This window comes from Heptranchias perlo, chromosome 10 (genome assembly GCF_035084215.1).
Source record: "Heptranchias perlo isolate sHepPer1 chromosome 10, sHepPer1.hap1, whole genome shotgun sequence".
In the NCBI taxonomy this organism is placed as follows: Eukaryota; Metazoa; Chordata; class Chondrichthyes; order Hexanchiformes; family Hexanchidae; genus Heptranchias; species Heptranchias perlo.
Window position 1 is genome coordinate 42,177,843 of NC_090334.1, and position 20,926 is coordinate 42,198,768.

At 45.5% G+C, this 20,926-nt stretch overlaps 1 protein-coding gene across 3 annotated transcripts in view; it reads right to left on the reverse strand.

The window, feature by feature from the left end:
* kiaa0586 (KIAA0586 ortholog) overlaps window positions 1-20,926 on the reverse strand; it is a 419,966-nt gene that overhangs the window by 172,776 nt on the left and 226,264 nt on the right. For all 3 annotated transcript variants that reach the window (XM_067991527.1, XM_067991529.1, XM_067991528.1), the window contains one exon: window positions 1,157-1,429. In XM_067991527.1, the coding sequence (XP_067847628.1) occupies window positions 1,157-1,429 (273 nt within the window). The remainder of the gene's footprint in view (window positions 1-1,156; window positions 1,430-20,926) is intronic.

Consider the following 20,926-nt stretch of genomic DNA (forward strand, 5'->3'; position numbering starts at 1 on the left):
TTAAAATCTTATTATTCAATAATGTGAAATCTAACAAATTTACAAGTTCTGGAAAACTTCACTGAAGGCTTAGCTGATATGCCCAGTATGAAACTAAACCATATAAACCAGAAAAATCCAAGGCTGAGTCCTCAGCCAGTGCTTAGTTAGGTGAGCTCAGCTGACCACAGTGCCTCTGTGCTCGGGGAAAAAACAGCCGGAGTTCACCTTTGGTGGAAATTGCATGTGTGAAGGTTAAAAAGAAAGACGCTCATTCACATCAAAAGCAAAATACTGCAGATTCTGGAAATCTGAAGTAAAAACAGAAAATGCTGGAAAAGCTCAGCAAGTGAGGCCTCATCTGTGGAAAAAGAAACAGAGTTAACGTTTCAGGTCGAAGACTTTTCATCGGGACTACACAGTGCTTTATCAAGACTCTCAAATGTTCTTATAGCACTTCATACACAATGAATTACTTTCAAGTGTAGTGACTTATGTAGGCAAATGCAATTACCATTTTGACAAATCAAAATCCCACCACAGCAATAAGATGCATGATAAGTTAATCTATTTTTGCTGGTGATAATTGGGCCATGAAACCTAGAATACTCCCTGCTATTCTTCAAATAATGCTATGAGGTCTTTAATATCATACTGAACCACTAGGAGAAAAAAATGGGACCTCAGTTTAATGTCTCATTCAAAGGACAACACATCCGACAGCATAGCACTCCCTCAATACTGTGCTGAAGTGCCTGCTTAGATTAAGTGCATAAATCCTTTAGTGGTTCGGGTGAGGTCAGCATTAGGCTCAGCTGTAATGCTCCCCACGATAGTCTGCCAACATCAATTGTCCAGGCTCATTCATGAATTAGGTGAGGTTGGTACTCATGGAACTGTGCAATAATTGGAAATATAAAACAGAAGTTTTCCAAAAAAATTCTGTTAAAATTATATTTTACACTATTACATAATATATATATGCTTCTTTTAATTACATGTCTTAAAAGTATTGTGAAGCAAATTGTGACAAGGCACTCATACTTAATAAGACAGGATTATTGCATTCCCATGCTGTATTTCTGTAAAAAAAAATTAAACTGGGTCTTTGAATTAAATTTTCTTAACAAGGGTTTAAAATTCAACGAGAACGTCTCATATTAGCTATAACCTTCACCTTTGACTTCTGCTCTTTCTGCTGCGACGTCTGCGTAACAGCCTCGCTTCTCAGATTTTTCTTTCCACAAGACTCCTTGAGTTGCTTCTGCGGAGGTCTTGCTGTGCTCAAGGACCTCTTTGTTGTTGACTCTGGCTTACTTTGTGTTTTATCATTCACATCTTTGTTAAATTTGATAGTCTTGACATCACATCCTTTCCTCATCAAACTCAGCTCCTGTTCTTTTTGCTTTGATGTCATTTGCTGAAGAAAATCCTTCTTTGCAATTTCATCCTAAATGAGAAATTACGTATTATGGATAAGAGATAAAGTGTTAGGACAAAAATACAAATAAAACCATTGGTAATTTCAGTCTTATTTCTAACAAAGACAATGATCCTGTACAAGCTATTTAAATATTCTGAACAAAAGGAAGAGGTGCAAATTCGAGGAGGAAACACCTAGAATATAAGAAAGAATAAAAGAAAGACTTGCATTTATAAAAGAGCATTTCACGACCTCAGGACATCCCAAAGCGCTTTACAGCAATTAATGACTTTTGAAGTGTAGTCACTGCTGTAATGTAGAAAACGTGGCAGTTTATATGCACACAGCAAGCTCCCACAAACAGCAAAGAAATAAATGACCACATTATCTGTTTTAGGCGTTGGTTGAGGGATAAATACTGGCCAGGACACCCTGGAGAACTCCCCCATTCTTCTTCGAATAGTGCCATGGCATCTTTTACATCCACCTGAGAGAGCAGACAGGCCCAGATTACCTGGTGAGGTCTTCTTCATTCTTGGAATGATGCGTGTTCTCTGTATGGTGCAGTGTAGCCTAGATGGAGAGCTGAGCATGCACATGAAACTGTCATCATTACTCTGTAGATAGGTGGTACTGAATATGATCTCCTATTCCCGTATATAAAGCCACTGGACCTGTTACACTGCACAGTTTATTCCGTCCAGAAACTAACTAACCATCTGACATCAATCACCCCAAAACTATAACCCTGCAGGGGTGGCAGGGACAGAAGGGTGGGATTGTGGTATATTGCTTCTTCATTCTGTATATTTTACACATTTTAGCAGCATACCAAAGCAGTACAAATTTAGAAGGGGGAAGCTCCTGCATAGCAACCATAACAGCAGCTGTTAAGGTTGCTATGCAGCTTAATTTGCCAAAGGATTATTGTGTGCTGCAGTTAAATCCGCAGTTAAATCTGCACAGTAATGTTTAGTAAATTTGTGAAGGCTGCTTCATGTCGTGCTTTGTATAAGCTATCAATTTGAACCTTATTCAGTGAAGTCTAGAAAGCAGAATTGATAGATGACTCTTAACTTGTCCGCTGGGCTTTCTCCCTGCATGAAACAGGGTAGGATTCATTAAAGCATCCATTGGGCTATCCGCTGCTTAGTCGCCAGTTTGGCAAGTCCTTGCACCATAGGAAATGAATAACTGTGGAGACTAACTAAATTGCTCTGTGTGACAAACATAATAATGTGCAGTTCTGAGCATTTACATAGTGGAAACAATGTTCAATTCTGACGAGTGTGGAAGCAGATAATGGAAGGACAACAATTTCTTGACCTAAATAAAACTGGGAAAACTAGGTTTAAATAAATAATTACAGATTTATATTTGTCTTGAGTGAGCTAATGGGATTCTGCCGCTGCTCATTGCCATGAGGTCTGAGAATCATCGTTTGTGGGGCAAATAATTGGTTATCATTATGACGTTTTCTCCATCTGGCCATATCTTTTCAATTACCTGCAGGATCAGGGAAAGTGAGAAAATACATATAGAAATATTTGAGCCCATGAAAAGGAGAGACAATCCAGCCCCCAATCTGATGTGACATCTGTCACTGAGCAGAAACTTGTGAGCTAACAGTTGTTTAGAGGCAAATGCCCCAATTCCTGAAAATGAACCTCCAGATTGATCTTTCACTCTGAGGGTGGACTACAGGACAACAACCATACATCTGTCTTACCATAGCTTGCCCTTTAAAATAGTCTAGAACCGTTTTAGAGCTAGCCCATAGTTCCAAACAATTTTGCACTTGCCCTGAGCCTAGTGCCCATCTGGTCAGGGACGTATCTGCTACCAACATCAACTGTTGGAAAGACTGACTGAGAAAAATGACCTTGTAGTACATGGTCCTCCTGAGACCACCAGGTGAGGTCCAGGGCCCAGGCTTGGCTGATCCATATTGGCTAGGAAAACGAGGCTCTGGAGTTTGGACCACTTGCCAAGCAAGTTCAAGTGAAGCGGTTGCATGAAAACAGGTATTAGGAACTACAAAGGTGGCTTCTGTCATTGGACCAAAATTGCAAATAACCCTTGCTGGGATTTATTATCCTTGCAGTAAAGGGATATTAGATCCCTGGGTATTGTACACCAGCAAAGGTCATAAAAGTCCTTTTTTCTTAATATTCGTTCATGGGATGTGGGTGTCGCTGGCAAGGCCAGCATTTATTGCCCATCCCTAATTGCCCTTGAGAAGGTGATGGTGGTGGTGAGCCGCCTTCTTGAACCGCTGCAGTCCGTGTGGTGAAGGTTCTCCGACAGTGTTGTTAGGTAGGGAGTTCCAGAATTTTGACCCAGCGACGATGAAGGAAAGGAGATATATTTCCAAGTCGGGATGGTGTGTGACTTGGAGGGGAACAGGCAGGTGGTGTTGTTCCCATGTGCCTGCTGCCTTTGTCCTTCTAGGTGGTAGAGGTCGCGGGTTTGGGAGATGCTGTCGAAGAAGCCTTGGCGAGTTGCTGCAGTGCATCCTGTGGATGGTACACACTGCAGCCACTGTGCGCCGGTGGTGAAGGGAGTGAATGTTTAGGGTGGTGGGTGGGGTGCCAATCAAATGGGCTGCTTTGACCTGGGTGGTGTTGAGCTTCTTGAGTGTTGTTGGAGCTGCACTCATCCAGGCAAGTGGACAGTATTCCATTACACTCCTCACTTGTGCCTTGTAGATGGTGGAAAGGCTTTGGGGAAGTCAGGAGGTAAGTCACTCGCCGCAGAATACCCAGCCTCTGACCTGCTCTTGTTGCCACAGTATTTATGTGGCTGATCCAGTTAAGTTTCTGGTCAATGGTGACCCCCAGGATGTTGATGGTGGGGGATTCGGCGATGGTAATGTCAAGGGGAGGTGGTTAAACTCTCTCTTGTTGGAGATGGTCATTGCCTGGCACTTGTCTGGCACGAATGTTACTTGCCACTTATCAGCCCAAGCCTGGACGTTGACTAGGTCTTGCTGCATGCGGGCACGTACTGTTTCATTATCTGAGGGGTTGCGAATGGAACTGAAAACCGTGCAATCATCAGCGAACATCCCCATTTCTGACCTTATGATGGAGGGAAGGTCATTGATGAAGCAGCAGAAGATGGTTGGGTCAAGAACACTGCCCTGAGGAACTCCTGCAGCAATGTCCTGGGGCTGAGATGATTGGCCTCCAACATCCACTACCATCTTCCTTTGTGCTAGCTATGACTCCAGCCACTGGAGAATTTTCCCCCATGTTTGGACTAAGGCCGTAATGAGGTCTGGAGCCAAGTGGTCCTAGCGGAATCCAAACTGAGCATCAGTGAGCAGGTTATTGGTGAGTAAGTGCCACTTGATAGCACTGTCAACTACACCTTCCGTTACTTTGCTGATGATTGAGAGTAGACTGAAGGGGCGGTAAATGGCCAGATTGGATTTGTCCTGCTTTTTGTGGACAGAAAAATACCTGGGCAATTTTCCACATTATCGGGCAGATGCCAGTGTTGTAGCTGTACTGGAACAGTTTAGCTAGAGGCGTGGCGCGTTCTGGAGCACAAGTCTTTAGCACTACAGCCGGGATGTTGTCGGGGCCCATAGCCTTGTATCCAGTGCACTCAGCCATTTCTTGATATCACGTGGAGTGAATCAAATTGGCCGAAGACTGGCTTCTGTGATGGTGCGGATATCGGGAGGAAGCCGAGATGGATTATCCATTTGGCACTTCTGGATGAAGATGGTTGCAAACACTTCAGCCTTGTCTTTTGCACGCACGAGTTGGACTCTGCCATCATTGAGGATGGGGATGTTCACAGGGCCTCCTCCTCCCGTTAGTTGTTTAATTGTCCACCACCATTCATGACTGGATATGGCAGGACTGCAGAGCTTTGATATGATCCGTTGGTTGTGGAATTGCTTAGCTTTGTCTATAGCATGTTGCTTCCGCTGTTTAGCATGCATGTAGTCCTGTGTTGTAGCTTCACCAGGTTGGCTCCTCATTTTTAGGTACGCCTGGTGCTGCTTCTGGCATGCTCTTCTACACTCCTCACTGAACCAGGATTGATCCCCTAGCTTGTTGGTAATGGTAGAGTGAGGAGCCATGAGGTTACATATTGTGCTGGAATTCAATTCTGCTGCTGCTGATGGCCCACAGCACCTCATGGATGCCCAGTTTTGAGCTGTTAGATCTGTTCTGAATCTATCCCATTTAGCACGGTGGTAGTGCCACACAATATGTTGGATGGCGTCCTCAGTGTTAAGGCGGGACTTCGTCTCCACAAGGACTGTGCGGTGGTCACTCCTACCAATACTGTCATAGACAGATGCATCTGCGACAGATTGGTGAGGACGAGGTCAAGTAGGTTTTTCCCTCGTGTTGGTTCGCTCACCATCTGCTGCAGGCCCAGTCTGGCTGCTATGTCCTTCAGGACTCGGCCAGCTCGGTCAGTAGCAGTGCTACTGAGCCACTCTTGGTGATGGACATTGAAGTCCCCCGCTCAGAGTACATTCGGTGCCCTTGCTGCTCTCAGTGCTTCCTCCAAGTGGTGCTCAACATGGAGGAGGACTGATTCATCAGCTGAGGGAGGGCGGTAGGTGGTAATCAGCAGAAGGTTTCCTTGCCCATGTTTGACCTGATGCCATGAGATTTCATGGGGTCCGAAGTCAATGTTAAGGACTCCCAGGGCCGTTCCCTTCTGATTGTATATCACTGTACCGCCACCTCTGGTAGATCTGTCCTATCGGTGGGACAGGACATACCTAGGGATGGCGATGGAAGAGTCTGGGACATTTGCTGAAAGGCATGATTCTGTGAGTATGGCTATGTCAGGCTGTTGCTTGACTAGTCTGTGGGACAGCTCTCCTAAATTTGGCACAAATCCGCAGATGTTAGTCAGGAGGACTTTGCAGGGTCGACTGAGCTTGGTTTGCCTTTGTCGTGACCGGTGCCGAGTGGTCCGATGCCAGGTGGTCTGTCTGGTTTTATTCTTATGACCTTTTGTAGCGAGATGGTACAACTGAGTGGCTTGCATAGAGCATTTCAGAGGGCGATTAAGAATCAACCACATTGTTGTAGATCTGGGGTCACACATAGGCCAGACTGAGTAAGGACGGCAGGTTTCCTACCCTAAAGGACATTAGTGAATCAGATGGGTTTTGACAACAATCCGGTAGTTTCATGGCCACCATTATTGATAATAGTTTTTTTTCTTCCAGATTTTATTGAATTAATTGAATTTAAATTCCCCAGCTGCCGTGGCGGGATATGAACTCATGACTCTGGATTATTCGTCCAGGCCTCTGGATTACTAGTCCAGTAACATAACCACTATGCTACCGTACCCAACTTCTGCTGCGTTGACCAGCATATCAGCCCCTGCCTGGGTTGTAGGTGAAACTTTTAATTATGAATCCCAACCCAGGACTGCACTGAGTCTCTGCTGGTACACTACTGACCTGAGGCGCTGATGAGCCAATACTCCAGGTACAGAAATAAATGGAACCAGAGAAACTTCTTGTCACAATCCTGTACAGTAATACAGAAGCATGCAATTTTAGATTTTTGGCATTAAACCAGTTTCCTAGGTACACTCCCTCGTTAATCTGTGGCAGTGTGACCACCTTGAATTGCTAAAGTTTTCGGAATTGATTTAGGATAGCATGGAGGAGGCACCTCCCTCTTGAATTTCTACAATTTATAGAATTGGTTGATGACGGTATTCAGTGACTTATTGGGGCTGTACAAAACACTTTTAGTTGAAACCTGTTCTTTTGTGATTGGGGTGAATTCATCTCGTCGCCCCCGTTGCTAGTAATTTGTCTATCTTAGCTGACAGTGCATGACAGGGTGCTGCTGCTGGTGTTCTGATCACCCCATGTAATCCAAATAGTTGTTTGTGGAATACATCGAGTTACATCGAAACTACAGCACAGAAACAGATCTATGCCGGCATTTATGCTCCACATGAGCCTCCTCCCTCACTACTTCATCTAACCCTATCAGATACCCTTCTATTCCTTTCTCCCTCATGTGCCTATCTATATTCCCCTTAAATGCATCAATGTTATTTGCCTCAATTACTCCTTGTGGTAGCATGTTCCACATTCTTACCACTCTTCGGGTAAATAAGTTTTTCCTGAATTCCCTATTGGATTTAATAGCAACTATTTTATATTTATGACCTCGAGTATTGGATTCCCTGACAAGTGGAAACATTTTCTCCATGTCCACCCTTTCAAACCCTATCATTATCTTAAAGACCTCTATCAGGTCGCCCCTCAACCTTCTAGAGAAAGGAGTCCCAGCCTGTTCAGCCTTTCCTGATAAGTATATATTCTCAGTTCTGGTATCATCTTTGTGACTCCTTTTTGCACCCTCTCCAATGGCTCTATATCCTTTCTATAATATGGAGACCAGAACTGTGCACAATACTCCAAGTGTGGTCCACCCAAGGTTCCATACAAGTTTAACATAACTTGTTTGCTTTTCAATTCTATCCCTCTAGAAATGAAAGCTAGTGCTTGATTTGCCTTTTTAATGTCCTTATTAACCTGCGTCGCTAAAAAGGGTAACCCTCTCTGTTGGTTTCTAGGACCCATGCTTCCATAGTGGTGCTTACCCATATGGCCAACAATACCCAACAGCCCCAATCTAAGCACCAAGTATTAGGAGAATGCCTGGCCAGCCACTGATGTGGGCTGGATGCACAAAAGAATCCCTGGTGGAAGCCTCGAGTGTGGAAATTCATCAAATTGAGGACACACTCTAGTTTATGATACCTATAAACCATGACTGGTGCCACAACAAAGGCTGCAGCTAAGCTGAACTCAGTCATAGCTAGCTGATTAAGGTAGGCAAGTTATGAAAAGGGATTCTCTTTTTCGCCCTTGTCATAACACACAGATTCTGCTAACTTTTCTTAAAAGATTCCAGCAGCTATTCCAAAAAAAGTAGTTTTCCCTTGAAAAGGTAGATGAAATAGCTACTATTGTAGTTCTCACAGGAGCAATACTAAAAGCAGCCATGTCAGCCTGCAGAACAACATATTGATCTTTCTACCGAGTTCAGGGAATAGACTGCTGCTTCCTGCTGTGGTGTGGCATTTTGGCATCTGGTCTTCAATCTGTGGAGAAAATGACTTTGGACAATGGCCTGATCTGTTTGGTGACTGTGCAGAGCTGCTTGCCCCTTGGATGAACAAAACGTGCCTAATGGACCTGATGTATCTGATTCTAACCATGTTGGTAAAGTTGTCGGCCAAATGTAGCCATCACTTTGGACTTTCAATTAGGAGGGTGCAAGCATGTTTTCCCATGCATGGAGAGAACATAAAGTACAATTGTTTGATCTGTGACTGGGGTACTATAAAAGGGTCCTGCTGAGTCTCGGTGGAACCCTGTATCCTCTATCTACTTTCGGATTAAATGTTGGTAACTTGCTTATGTCTGCCTTTGAGACGATGGTCCACGGGGATCCAGCCATGAGCCACAGAGAAGATTTACGAGGATGTTGCCTGGGCTGGAGAATTTTAGCTATGAGGAAAGATTGGATAAGCTGGGGTTGTTTTCATTGGAACAGAGGAGGCTGAGGGGCGGTTTAATTGAGGTGTATAAAATTATGAGAGGCCTAGATAGAGTGGATAGGAAGGACCTATTTCCCTTAGCAGAGGGGTCAGTGACCAGGGGGCATAGATTTAAAGTAATTGGTAGAGGATTAGAGGGGAGCTGAGGAGAAATTTTTTCATCCCAGAGGGTGGTGGGAGTCTGGAACTCACTGCCTGAAAGGATGGTGGAGGCAAAAACCCTCAACTCATTTAAAAAGTACTTGGATGTGCAGTAGCCTACAGGGCTACGGACCAAGTGCTGGAACGTGAGATTAAGCTGGACAGCTCTTTTTCAGCCGGCCTCCTTCTGTGCCGTAATTTTATATGATTCTATGATTCTCTGAATAAGTGAAACCCTCTGACATGATTTTTGTGGGATGCATTAAGGCTTTGGGTGACTTGCATTCAATACCTGTGTGTATTTGGGACTGAGGTCTAAAAATGCAGCTTTCGGCAATTTGTCAATATCTTCTTCCACCTCCCCGTCACCTTCGGGGCTGTTCTGTTCAAAAACATTTGTGCAAAGATGAAAATGTTTTAAAGCAGGCCCTTGGGTCTCCACTGGTTGTGGGTGCTCAACCGCCCCATTATGGTTGAGATCACTGATTCTGCCAGGTCACTAGCAGTTGCGTTCAGACAGTCAAATCGATCATGCAACAGTGTACTTTGTGGTTTTTGGCATATTGTCCAGGGAAGGGGCCAAATTCTCTCATTTCCTTGAAATCTTTTTCCCAGAGGAAGCCTGTCGGATTCTGAGGAAGGAGTCCCCAATGACAACAGTGCGGACACTCTGCCTGCCTAATCTAACCCACTCCTGTAGAGATGCAGGAGGCTTTGTTGCAAGCAATGCCACAGATATAGCTTTATATGATGTGGTAGTCAAAGGCCCCATGCAGGACCACTTATCTACAATGCTCAGCACATAATCCTAGAACACATCAACTCAGGCTATATTTCTAAACTTGGTACAGGACGTAAACTGAAGAATTCTTCAGAATACCAACTGAAAACTTTATGAATAGCAGTAAAATATAGATAGTTTCACAGTGTCATAGGATACAGCACATTGTGCCAGTGGCGGCTCTTTGGTAGAGCTATCCAATTAGTCCCACTCTCCTGCTCTTTCCCCCTAACCGCTGTAAATATTTTCCCTTTAAGTAATTATCCAATTCCCTTTTGAAAGTTACTATTGAATCTGCTTTTTTTTTCATTCGTTCACGGGATGTGGGCGTCGCTGGCGAGGCCAGCATTTATTGCCCATCCCTAATTGCCCTCGAGAAGGTGGTGGTGAGCCGCCTTCTTGAACCGCTGCAGTCCGTGTGGTGACGGTTCTCCCACAGTGCTGTTAGGAAGGAAGTTCCAGGATTTTGACCCAGCGACAATGAAGGAACGGTGATATATTTCCAAGTCGGGATGGTGTGTGACATGGAGGGGAACGTGCAGGTGGTGTTGTTCCCATGTGCCTGCTGCTCTTGTCCTTCTAGATGGTAGAGGTCGCGGATTTGGGAGGTGCTGTCGAAGAAGCCTTGGCGAGTTGCTGCAGTGCATCCTGTGGATGGTACACACTGCAGCCACAGTGTGCCGGTGGTGAAGGGAGTGAATGTTTAGGGTGGTGGATGGGGTGCCAATCAAGCGGGCTGCTTTATCTTGGATGGTGTCGAGCTTCTTGAGTGTTGTTGGAGCTGCACTCATCCAAGCAAGTGGAGAGTATTCCATCACACTCCTGACTTGTGCCTTGTAGATGGTGGAAAGGCTTTGGGGAGTCAGGAGGTGAGTCACTCGCCGCAGAATACCCAGCCTCTGACCTGCTCTTGTAGCCACAGTATTTATATGGCTGGTCCAGTTAAGTTTCTGGTCAATGGTGACCCCCAGGATGTTGATGGTGGGGGATTCGGTGATGGTAATGCCGTTGAATGTCAAGGGGAGGTGGTTAGACTCTCTCTTGTTGGAGATGGTCATTGCCTGGCACTTATCTGGCGCGAATGTTACTTGCCACTTATCAGCCCAAGCCTGGATGTTGTCCAGGTCTTGCTGCATGCGGGCTCGGACTGCTTCATTATTTGAGGGGTTGCGAATGGAACTGAACACTGTGCAGTCATCAGCGAACATCCCCATTTCTGACCTTATGATGGAGGGAAGGTCATTGATGAAGCAGCTGAAGATGGTTGGGCCTAGGACACTGCCCTGAGGAACTCCTGCAGCAATGTCCTGGGGCTGAGATGATTGGCCTCCAACAACCACTACCATCTTCCTTTGTGCTAGGTATGACTCCAGCCACTGGAGAGTTTTCCCCCTGATTCCCATTGACTTCAATTTTACGAGGGCTCCTTGGTCAAATGCTGCCTTGATGTCAAGGGCAGTCACTCTCACCTCACCTCTGGAATTCAGCTCTTTTGTCCATGTTTGGACCAAGGCTTCCACCACCCTTTCAGGCAGTGCATTTCAGATCATAACAACTCGCTGTGTAAAAAAGTGTTTCCTCAGGATACCTCTGGTTCTTTTGCCAATCACCTGAAATCTGTGTCCTCTGGTTACCGACCCTTCTGCTGCTGGAAACAGTTTCTCCTTGTTTACTCTGTCAAAACCATTCACGATTTTGAACACTTCTATCAAATCTCCTCTTAACCATCTCTGCTCTAAGAACAACAACCCCAACTTCACCAGTCTCTCCACTGGTACCATTCTAGTAAATCTCTTCTGCACCCTCACTTAAGGCCTTGACATCCTTCCTAAAATGTGGTGCCCAGAACTGAACACAATACTCCAGCTGAGATCTAACCAGTGTTTTATAAAGGTTTAGCATAACTTCCTTGCTTTTATACCCTATGCCTCTATAAATAAAGCCAAGGACCCTATATGCTTTTGTAACACCGTCTCAATTTGTTCCTGTACCCCCTTTAAAATTGTACCATTTAGTTTATATTGCCTCTCCTCATTCTTCCTACCAAAATGAATTACTTCACACTTCTCTGCATTAAATTTCATCTGCCATGTGTTTGCCCATTTCACCAGTCTGTTTATGTCCACCTGAAATCTGTTACTGTCCTCCACATTGTTTCCTACATTTCCAAGTTTCGTGTCATCTGCAAACTTTGAAAATAAGAGCAGGTCATTAATATACATCAAAAAGAGCAGTATTCCTAATACTGACCCCTGGGGAACACCACTGTATACTTCCCTCCATTCTGAAAAACAACCGTTCACCACTACTCTCTGCTTTTTGTCCCCATGTCAATTTTGTATCCATGTCCCTTTAATCCCATAGGCTTTAATTTTGCTAACAAGCCTATTATGTGGTACTTTATCAAATGTGTTTTGAAAGTCCATATGCACGTCAAACGCACTACCCTCATCAACCTCCATTACTTCATCAAAGAACTCAATCAAGTTAGTCAAACACGATTTTCCTTTAACAAATCCGTGCTGACTTTCATTTATTAGCCCATACTTTTCCAAGTGCCAATTAATTTTGTCCCGGTTTATTGTCTCTGAAAGTTTCCCCACCACAGATGTTAGGCTGACTGGTAATTGCCAGGTTTATCCCCCTCCACTGTTTTGAACAGGGGTGTAACATTTGCAATCTTCCAGTCCTCTGGCACTGCCCCCATATCCAAGGAGGATTGGAAGATTTTGGCCAGAGCCTCCGCAATTTCCACCCTTACTTCTCTCAGTAATCTGGGATGGATCCCATCTGTTTAATGAGGTATTGTCACCCGGTAAAAGAATCAGTATCAGACTTTGCCAAGTGCCGAAGCACAGCAATGCAAAACAACATGATCACATCACCTGTCAACTCAGTCTGGATTCATTTTTTAAACTTAGTTAAAATCAAACAGTAAGAAAACCAAAACATACTGCTGAACTTCTGTTGGTTCCAAGCGAATTTCCATAAACTAAGTCTGCCTCCATCACCCGCTCCAAACTTTTAAAAGTATAATAACTGAGAGGAAACACTGCATGTGAGAAAGAACAAGCTTGTGTTTGCATAGCACCTTTCACCACCTCAGAATGTCCCAAAGTTCTTCACAGCCAATGAAAACTTCTGAAATGTAGTCATTGTTGTAATGCAGGGAAATGCAAAGGCCAGCTTGCGTACAGCAAAGTCCCACGAACAGCAATGAGATAAATGACCAGATAATCTATTTTGGTGGTGTTAGTTGAATGATAAGTATTAGCTGGGACACCAACTGAACTCCCCTAATTTGCTACGAATAGTGCCATAGGATCTTTTACGTCCACCTGAACAGGCAGACCGGGCCTCGGTTTAACATCTCATCTGAAAGACGACACTGCTGACAGTGCAGCACACCCTCAGTACTGCACTGAAGTGTTGGCCTAGATTATGTGCTCAAGTCTCTGCAGTGGGGGCTCAAAGGTGTGTTTCTAATGCACACAAAGGTGTAAAATGATGCTCCTCAGAATCGTTAAAGAAGACTTAATAGTGATTTTCTCAATGCGGTGGAGAAACAGAGGGAAACTTGAAGTAAATTTTATGAGTCAGTCCTCCCGATGCAGCGTTGGACAACAGTTTGCATGTCTGGAATTCAGGCAGGGTAGGTCACAACCTGTACAATTTTCCACTTGAAAGCACAAAAGCCCTCATTCCTTAAACAGTATTAACATCAGAGTGTGATGTGCGAAGGACACTTCCTCTGTTATAAATAAGATTACCTCCTTTCAGTGGAATGGAAGACTCGGATATGGATAGGTGAAAAATGATTTTGTAATTCAATTAAAAAACACATATACACTTGGCCGAACCTTCCCCCTACTTTTGCATCACTCCCACCCATACTGGAAAATTACCAGTCTCTCAGTCACCTCCAGTTACCATGTTTTATGTTTTAGTGCTGCTTGATAGAGGTCGACCAACAACAGGTATGTTGTAGAACTATCACTTGCTATAACATCATGAGTGGGGATAGACCGAGATCAGCACTCCCCATTCAAGGTGTCACTGAAGGAGAACCTGAATGCTCCAATCAATAGCTCAAAAGCATCAAATAAGGTAACTAAATGTGACTGAGCCACACTGATAAATGTACAAGTATTTCCATTATAATATTTAGGATTCTGGGAAGGTCAGTAGACTACTTTCAATTTATTTTAATACAGATGTTGTTTTGTTTTACTGCCCTAGTAATGCAATTTTCTTGATCAAACACTACTAGGAAGCATTGCCTTGCTGTCACCCAATGCACAATGGAATAATAATCTGCAGCATCCTTTCTGTGTAATGATTAATAGCAGCAGGTAAGCAGCAGCACCTGCTTCTGAAACCTTTAAAGTCCATAAATACAGAATAATGAATAGTGGAATATAAAATTATTTCTATGAGTGCATTTTCAAAAAATCTATCTATAACTACAAGTGCTGGGGGAGCACTTAAATGGTCCTCGACGGATTATATATAAGTAACTTGACATCATCTTTCTGCACAAGTGATTAGCTATAATCTTGACGATCTCCTTGGCAGGAATGAAAAAGAGGAGCTGCTGTTTTGGCCAGAACAAGAACATATTGCAGCGCTGAGTCATGGAATTACAATGCTCTTTTAGCTCTGCCAATGAATTTTTAAAAATCAAATTTTGATGCTTCAATTCCACGTAGCAGCTGTACTTAGATTTGAAAAGGTATTTCAATTTTCACAATCTCTACATGGAGAGAGAGCAGGACTTGGTGCAAGTTAGGATACGAGCAGCAGAGTTTTGGATGAACTCAAGTTTATGGAGGGTGAAGGATGGGAGGCCAGCCAGGAAAGCATTGGAATAGTCTAGTCTGGTGGTGACAAAAGCATAGATAAGGGTTTCAGCAGCAGGTAGGCTGAGGCAGGGGCGGAGATAGGCAATGTTACAGAGGTGTAAGTAGACAGTCTTTGTGATGATGAGGATATGGGGTGGAATCTCAACTCAGGGTCAAATAGGATGCCAAGGTTGCAAACAGTCTGTTTCAGCCAGAGACACTGCCGGGGAGGATAGAATCAGTGGCACAGGATTGGAGCTTATTGGGGGGTGGGCAAAGAAATTACGGCTCATCTAGGACTAGATGTCAGACAAGCAGGCTGATAAACACAGAGGCAGTGGTGGGTCGAGAGAGATGGTGGTGGGGTAGAGGTCAGTGTCATCAGCGTATATGTGTAAGCTGACACCGTGTCTTTGAGTGATGTCGCCAAGGGGCAACATGTAGATGAGGAAGAGGAGGGAGACAAGCATAGATCTTTGGGAGACTCCAGACGTAATGATGCAAGGGTAGGAAGAGAAGCCATTGCAGGAGATTCTCTGGTTATGATTGGAAACAATCGAGGGCAGTCCCACTCAGTTGGACAATGGAGGAGAGGCGTTGGAGGAGAATGGCGTGGTCAACCGTGTTAAAGGCTGCAGAGAGGTCGAGAATAATGAGGAGGGTTGTGCACTGTCATTTGTGACTTTGATTAGGGCTGTTTCAGTGCTGTGGAAGAGGCAGAAACCTGATTGGAGAGGTTCAAACGTGGAGTTGCAGGAAAGATGGGCACAGATTTCGAAGGCAACAACACAATAACTTTGGAGAAGAAAGGGAGGTTGAAAGTCATGAGTGGAATCTATGAGGTGGGGTTGATGATGGTAGTTTTGAGAGGGAGGGGGACAGTACCTGAGGAGAGGGAACTGTTTACAATGTCAACTGGCATGGGGGCAAGGAAAGGAAGTTGGGTGGTCAGCAGTTTACTAGGAATCGAGTCGAGAGAGCAGGGAGTGGATCAGGGTTCAGAAGATGTGGATTCAGGGCTAGGGCAGGGGGAACCTTGGGGAAAATTTGGCTAGGTGGGCCAGGGGAAAGGAGGAGTGCAGCAGAGACAGCTGAACTAAAGGTGACAAAGAAATCCATGAGCTCCTCGGGCTTATTGTAGGTGAGGGTGGAGGGGGTATAGGAGAGGGGTTTAAGGAGACAGTTAATATTATAGAAAAGAAGCCGGGGATTATCTTTACCTTCCAGGATGATCCTGGAGTAGTGAGCAGTTTTAGTAGAGAACAGCATGGCCCTATAGTGCTTCATGTGACCAGACAGATCTGCTGATGAATGGCCAAACCAGTTGTGTGCCAGATATTAGAGGAGGACCTGGAAAATTTGTGAAAAGGATTTGGTTCGGAAAAAAATAAGCAGGACACAAAGTGGATAAGTCACTAGGTCCTGATGGGATGTACCCAAGACTGCTAAAGAAAGTCAAAGAAGAGATAAGAGAAGCACTGACCACAATTTTTCAATCCTTCTTCGATATGCAGATTGTGTAAGGGGACAGGATGGTTGCCAATGGAATGTCATTCAAAATGGTAGAGATGGACAGGCTGGGTAATTATAGACAAGTTAGTCTAACGTCAGTTGTGGGCATACTCTTATAATCTATAGTTCAAGACCAAATTAGTGAGTATTTAGAGATGCATGGTATATTCAAGGACAGTGTGCACAGATTTATTAAAGGGAAGTGTTTGATAAATTTAAGATAGTTTTTTGAAGCAGTGTGTAGATACAAGGAATGCAGTAGATAGAATCTATATGAATTTTGAGAAGGCATTCAGTAAGGTGTCTCAAAAAAATCCTGGTTTATGGTGTAAGAGGTAATGCAACAGCATAGATACAAAGCTGGTTCACAAACAGGAAATAAAGTGTTAGGGATAATGGATGATGCTTGGATTGGAGAACGGGAATAGGTGTACCCCAGGGTCAATGCTGGTTCCATTTTTCTTCTCATAAATATAGATGACTTGGATTTGGGAACATGATATTGAAATTTGCTGATGAGATAAAAGTCATGGGTTTGGCAAACAGCAAGGAGTACTATAAAAGACTTTAGGAGGATAAACAGGTTAATGGAATGGGCAGATAGATGGTAGCTGCAATTTAATAAGGATAAGTGTGATGTAATGTAATTTGGAAAAAACGCAAGCAATTGGAGTATAAGCTCAATGAAAAGATGCTGAAGGATAAAGGGGAACACATAGAACTGGAATTCCCGGGACTCGCTCTACCGTCATGTGACGGAACAGAACCCCATCTACCCTTGCACGACGCAGGAGACTCCATCCCAAATCTTGGGGACATCGTCATTTCCATAGTCAGGGCAGGCCACTGGTATCAGCCAGAGATCGGAGAGGAGGGAGGGAGAGATCGTGGGCCATGAAGGACATTGGGGTGGAGGGCGTGGAGAAGATTGGGGGGGGGCCTGTGGAGAAGATCGGGAAGGGGGAAGTGATCGGCTCGGGAGAAGATTTGGTAATTGGAACAGGGAGAAGAGGTGATCAGAGGTAGGGAGGGGTCTTGGATATCAGTGGGGGGAGGGGGGTGGGGGGGCAGGGGTGGGTCGGCCGAATAATGGGTTCCGATCACGGCAGGTAAGCTTGTTGGGCCTGGAGGAAACACTCCTGCTCCTGCTCCTGCTCCTCCTGGCCCACAGCCAGTTTGGCGTGTTGGAGTCAATTTGCGGTCATGATTCATAAAGCTGTGATTTTCACCCACCTCCAACCCACTGGATCTTGGGGGTTAAAAATCCTCCCCTGAAGTTACAATGCATGAGTTCCATCGTGGATATATCTGGAGATTCAGAACTGAATTGACAGCAAAAGTATTGCCAGATTGCACTCTCTGGAGTTATTGTGCTCCAGGATTCCACTTTTGTGAGGTGACCTGCATGCTAATGTGATTTAAAGGGTAGAGCAAAGTAAGTGGTTTCTCAGACTCAATCTAGAAACTATTCCAGCAGGTTATGCAACTGTTCAGCAACACATTGACAAAACAAAACGAATCGTGTCTGACAACACCATGCGGAAGTGTAGCTCTCATTGGTCAGAAATGTGCTGATGAAGTTCAGAACAATTCCAGCGCCAATGGGAAAACATTGCATGGGCGGTCAGTGCCAGGCGCTTAGTTTCCAGGACATGGCTGCAAGGCCGAAAGAAGTTCATTGACCTCACCAGAGTTGTCAAGGTAACAATACTACTCTGTTCCTCTCTGCTTACACCTCCAGCCTCACTACTCACAATACTCCACTCCCCCAAAATCACTGCACCATACGTCACTACACCTCCTCCTCCTCATACTCTCACACTCACCATTTTTGCAACTCTCACTTCCCCACATCTCACATCTGACACACTGCATACCAGCTATTCCAACATAACTGGTACATTCTCTAAACACGTCACTAGACTGTCACTAATTTCTTTCTTGCAGGAGAAAGTCATCAACAACTCCAGACCGCATGTTGCCAGCGGAGGTGGCTGAGCCCGCCTGCACACCCTCTCTCCCCTCGAAGAAAGCATGTTGGCCATCATGGGCTGGGGGAGAGTCATGGCAATGACAACTTGCAAAGCTGGAGGAGACGTCGCGCAGGGCTTCTTCCCACCTTCTCCTCTTTTTCCCTTATTACTTTTGTCTGTCTCACCCACACAATCACATGACAAACTGCAGATGCTTTCACCAGCCACTTCTCATTCTGCTCTTCCTTTACACTAAAAGCTAACCCTTTTCCCTCCAAGTCACACACCATCCTGACTTGGACGTATATCGCTGTTCCTTCATCGTCACTGGGTCAAAATCCTGGAACGCCGTTCTGAACAGCATTGTGGGAGTACCTTCACCACACTGACAGCAGGGTTCAAGAAGAAGGCTGCCACCACCTTCTCAAGGGCAACTAGGGATGGGCAATAAATGCTGGCCTTGCCAGTGACGCCAACATCCCAAGAATAATTTTTGTTAAAAATTCCAGTGCTGAAGATGTGGACACACCTCTGCCACTTGAGGAATAGGAGGCCAGCTTTCCTGATGATGCAGCATCATCCAATCCCACCCTTGCAAGCACCAGCTCAAATTCTGGCACCACGTGTACTATAGAGGCTAGGCTAGAGGACACGTCTCCACATCGTGAATCACCAGGCGCAAGTGTGCAGGAGCTAGGGCAAGGGGATAGGACACCTCAGGTGCCAGTTCACTGGAGGGCGAGATCGCATACTAGCTCTGCTGCAGAGAACTCAGATACTGACTTCGAGGGCCCAGGCTACTGAAGAAGGCTGATGGGCATTTACTGGGAAATGCTAGAGGCATTGGGCAGCCTGCCAGTAAGCTTGTGCACAATGTCGCAGAGCATGGAGGAGTCCAGCTCCTACTTGTGTCAAGACATCGCGCAAAGCGTGGAGACCATTCTGTAAAACACTGGCCGAGTAGTCAGCGCTATCAACACGACAATGGCGTCCACCATTATGGAACTTCTCCTGAAAGTTCTCACTGCTACCATGGATGCTCAGATGGCTACCATCTTGGGGGCCATTATTGACAGGGGCTTCCAGAACATCACGCCATTCCTGCACTCTGTTCTCACGCAGAGCTGCAGGAGTGCTGAGACCCAGTTCCAGGATAGAGGCCTTTGTTCCATGGGGGAGGCACCTGCAGTTGTCTCAAGACAACAGCATGCCAGCGCCCCCGCCACCCACTCCGCCAGTGCCCTTGTTAGTGCCACACAGTCAGCTGAGCCAGACTGCCCAGGCCCATGCTGAGATGCTGCAGTCTGCAGCCAGGCCCTCAAAGCCCAGAGCTGCTTCAGGTCGCCCACCATGTCCATCTGAAGTGTCCCCAATGGAAGCCCAGCAACCTTCCACCTCCCAAGCTGCAGCCACTGGTACACATGGTAGGAGCACAAGGATAGGTAAACAAGCACACATGACAAGCACTAAGTGCTGCACAAGTGTGGTTCATAATTATTTCTGTTACCTGTTATATACAGATGGGATTGAGGTTTTGATGAATTTGATTTTTGTTCTGGATTTGCTGTTGATGTTTATATTTGGAGTGAAGTGACTGCAAGACTCATAAGGCTGGACTGAACGAAGGCAATTGGTAATGGTAGTAAGGACAGTGGTAAGGATTGTGGGACTGTTGATGTATTGGGGGTGGGAGGGATGGTTTAGGTGAAGCACTCATGGATGAGCTGCTCTCTGAGAGTTCTGGCAGTTGGAGGCACTGGTGGTTGATGCCTCTCTGGATCTTCCTCCTTCTCCTGCTACACTTCTTGCTGCCCAGGCGGTGATAAAGGCTGTTGCCTCATGATGGCAAAGTTATGGAGCATCCAGCAGATGACCACAAATCTGGATACACGCTCAGGGGTATATTGCAAAGCTCCTTCGGAATGGTCCAGGAAGTGGAAGCGATAGCGTTGCTTGAACATGCCAATTGTTTGTTCGGTCATATTTCTGGTGGGAGCATGGCTGTCATTGTAGGTCAGCTCTGCAGTTGTGCCCGGGTTCCTGACTGGGGTCATGAGCCATGTCTGGAGCGGATAGCCCTTGTCACCCAGTAGCCAGCTTGCAACCTGACGGCCTGGCTAGAATGAGGGCAGCACAGAAGACTGGTACAGGATGAATGAGTCATGACTGCTGCCAGGAAACCAGGCACAGACCTGTATGATGTGTTGCCTTTGATCGCAAACCAGCTGTACGTTGAGGGAGTGGAATCTCTTTCGATTGATAAAGATGTCAGGCTGGTGATGGGGAGCCTGCCAGGCAAAGTGGGTGCAGTCTATGGCACCTTGGACCCTGGTGAAGCCCGCCATGCGGGCAAAACATATTGCTCTCTCGTCCTGCTTCGCTCTGTCCATGGGGAATGAGATGCAGCTGTTTCTTCTGGTGTAGAAAGCCTCGGTGACCTCCCAGATACAGCAGTGGACTGCGAACAGTGTTATGTCGCTGATGTTATCTGCTGCCTGAAAGGAACCTGCAGCATATAAGTTAAGGGCCACGGTGACCTTGACAGCCACAGGCAGAGCTGTCCACGCCCTGGTGCGAGGCTCGAGTTGTGGCTGCAGCAGGTGACATAGCTGTCAGTATGGCCTCCAGCGAAGTGCCCTCCTCATCTTCACTCTTGTTGCATTTGATCCTGCTGTCTGCTGTCTTCCTTGCTGCTCCCACT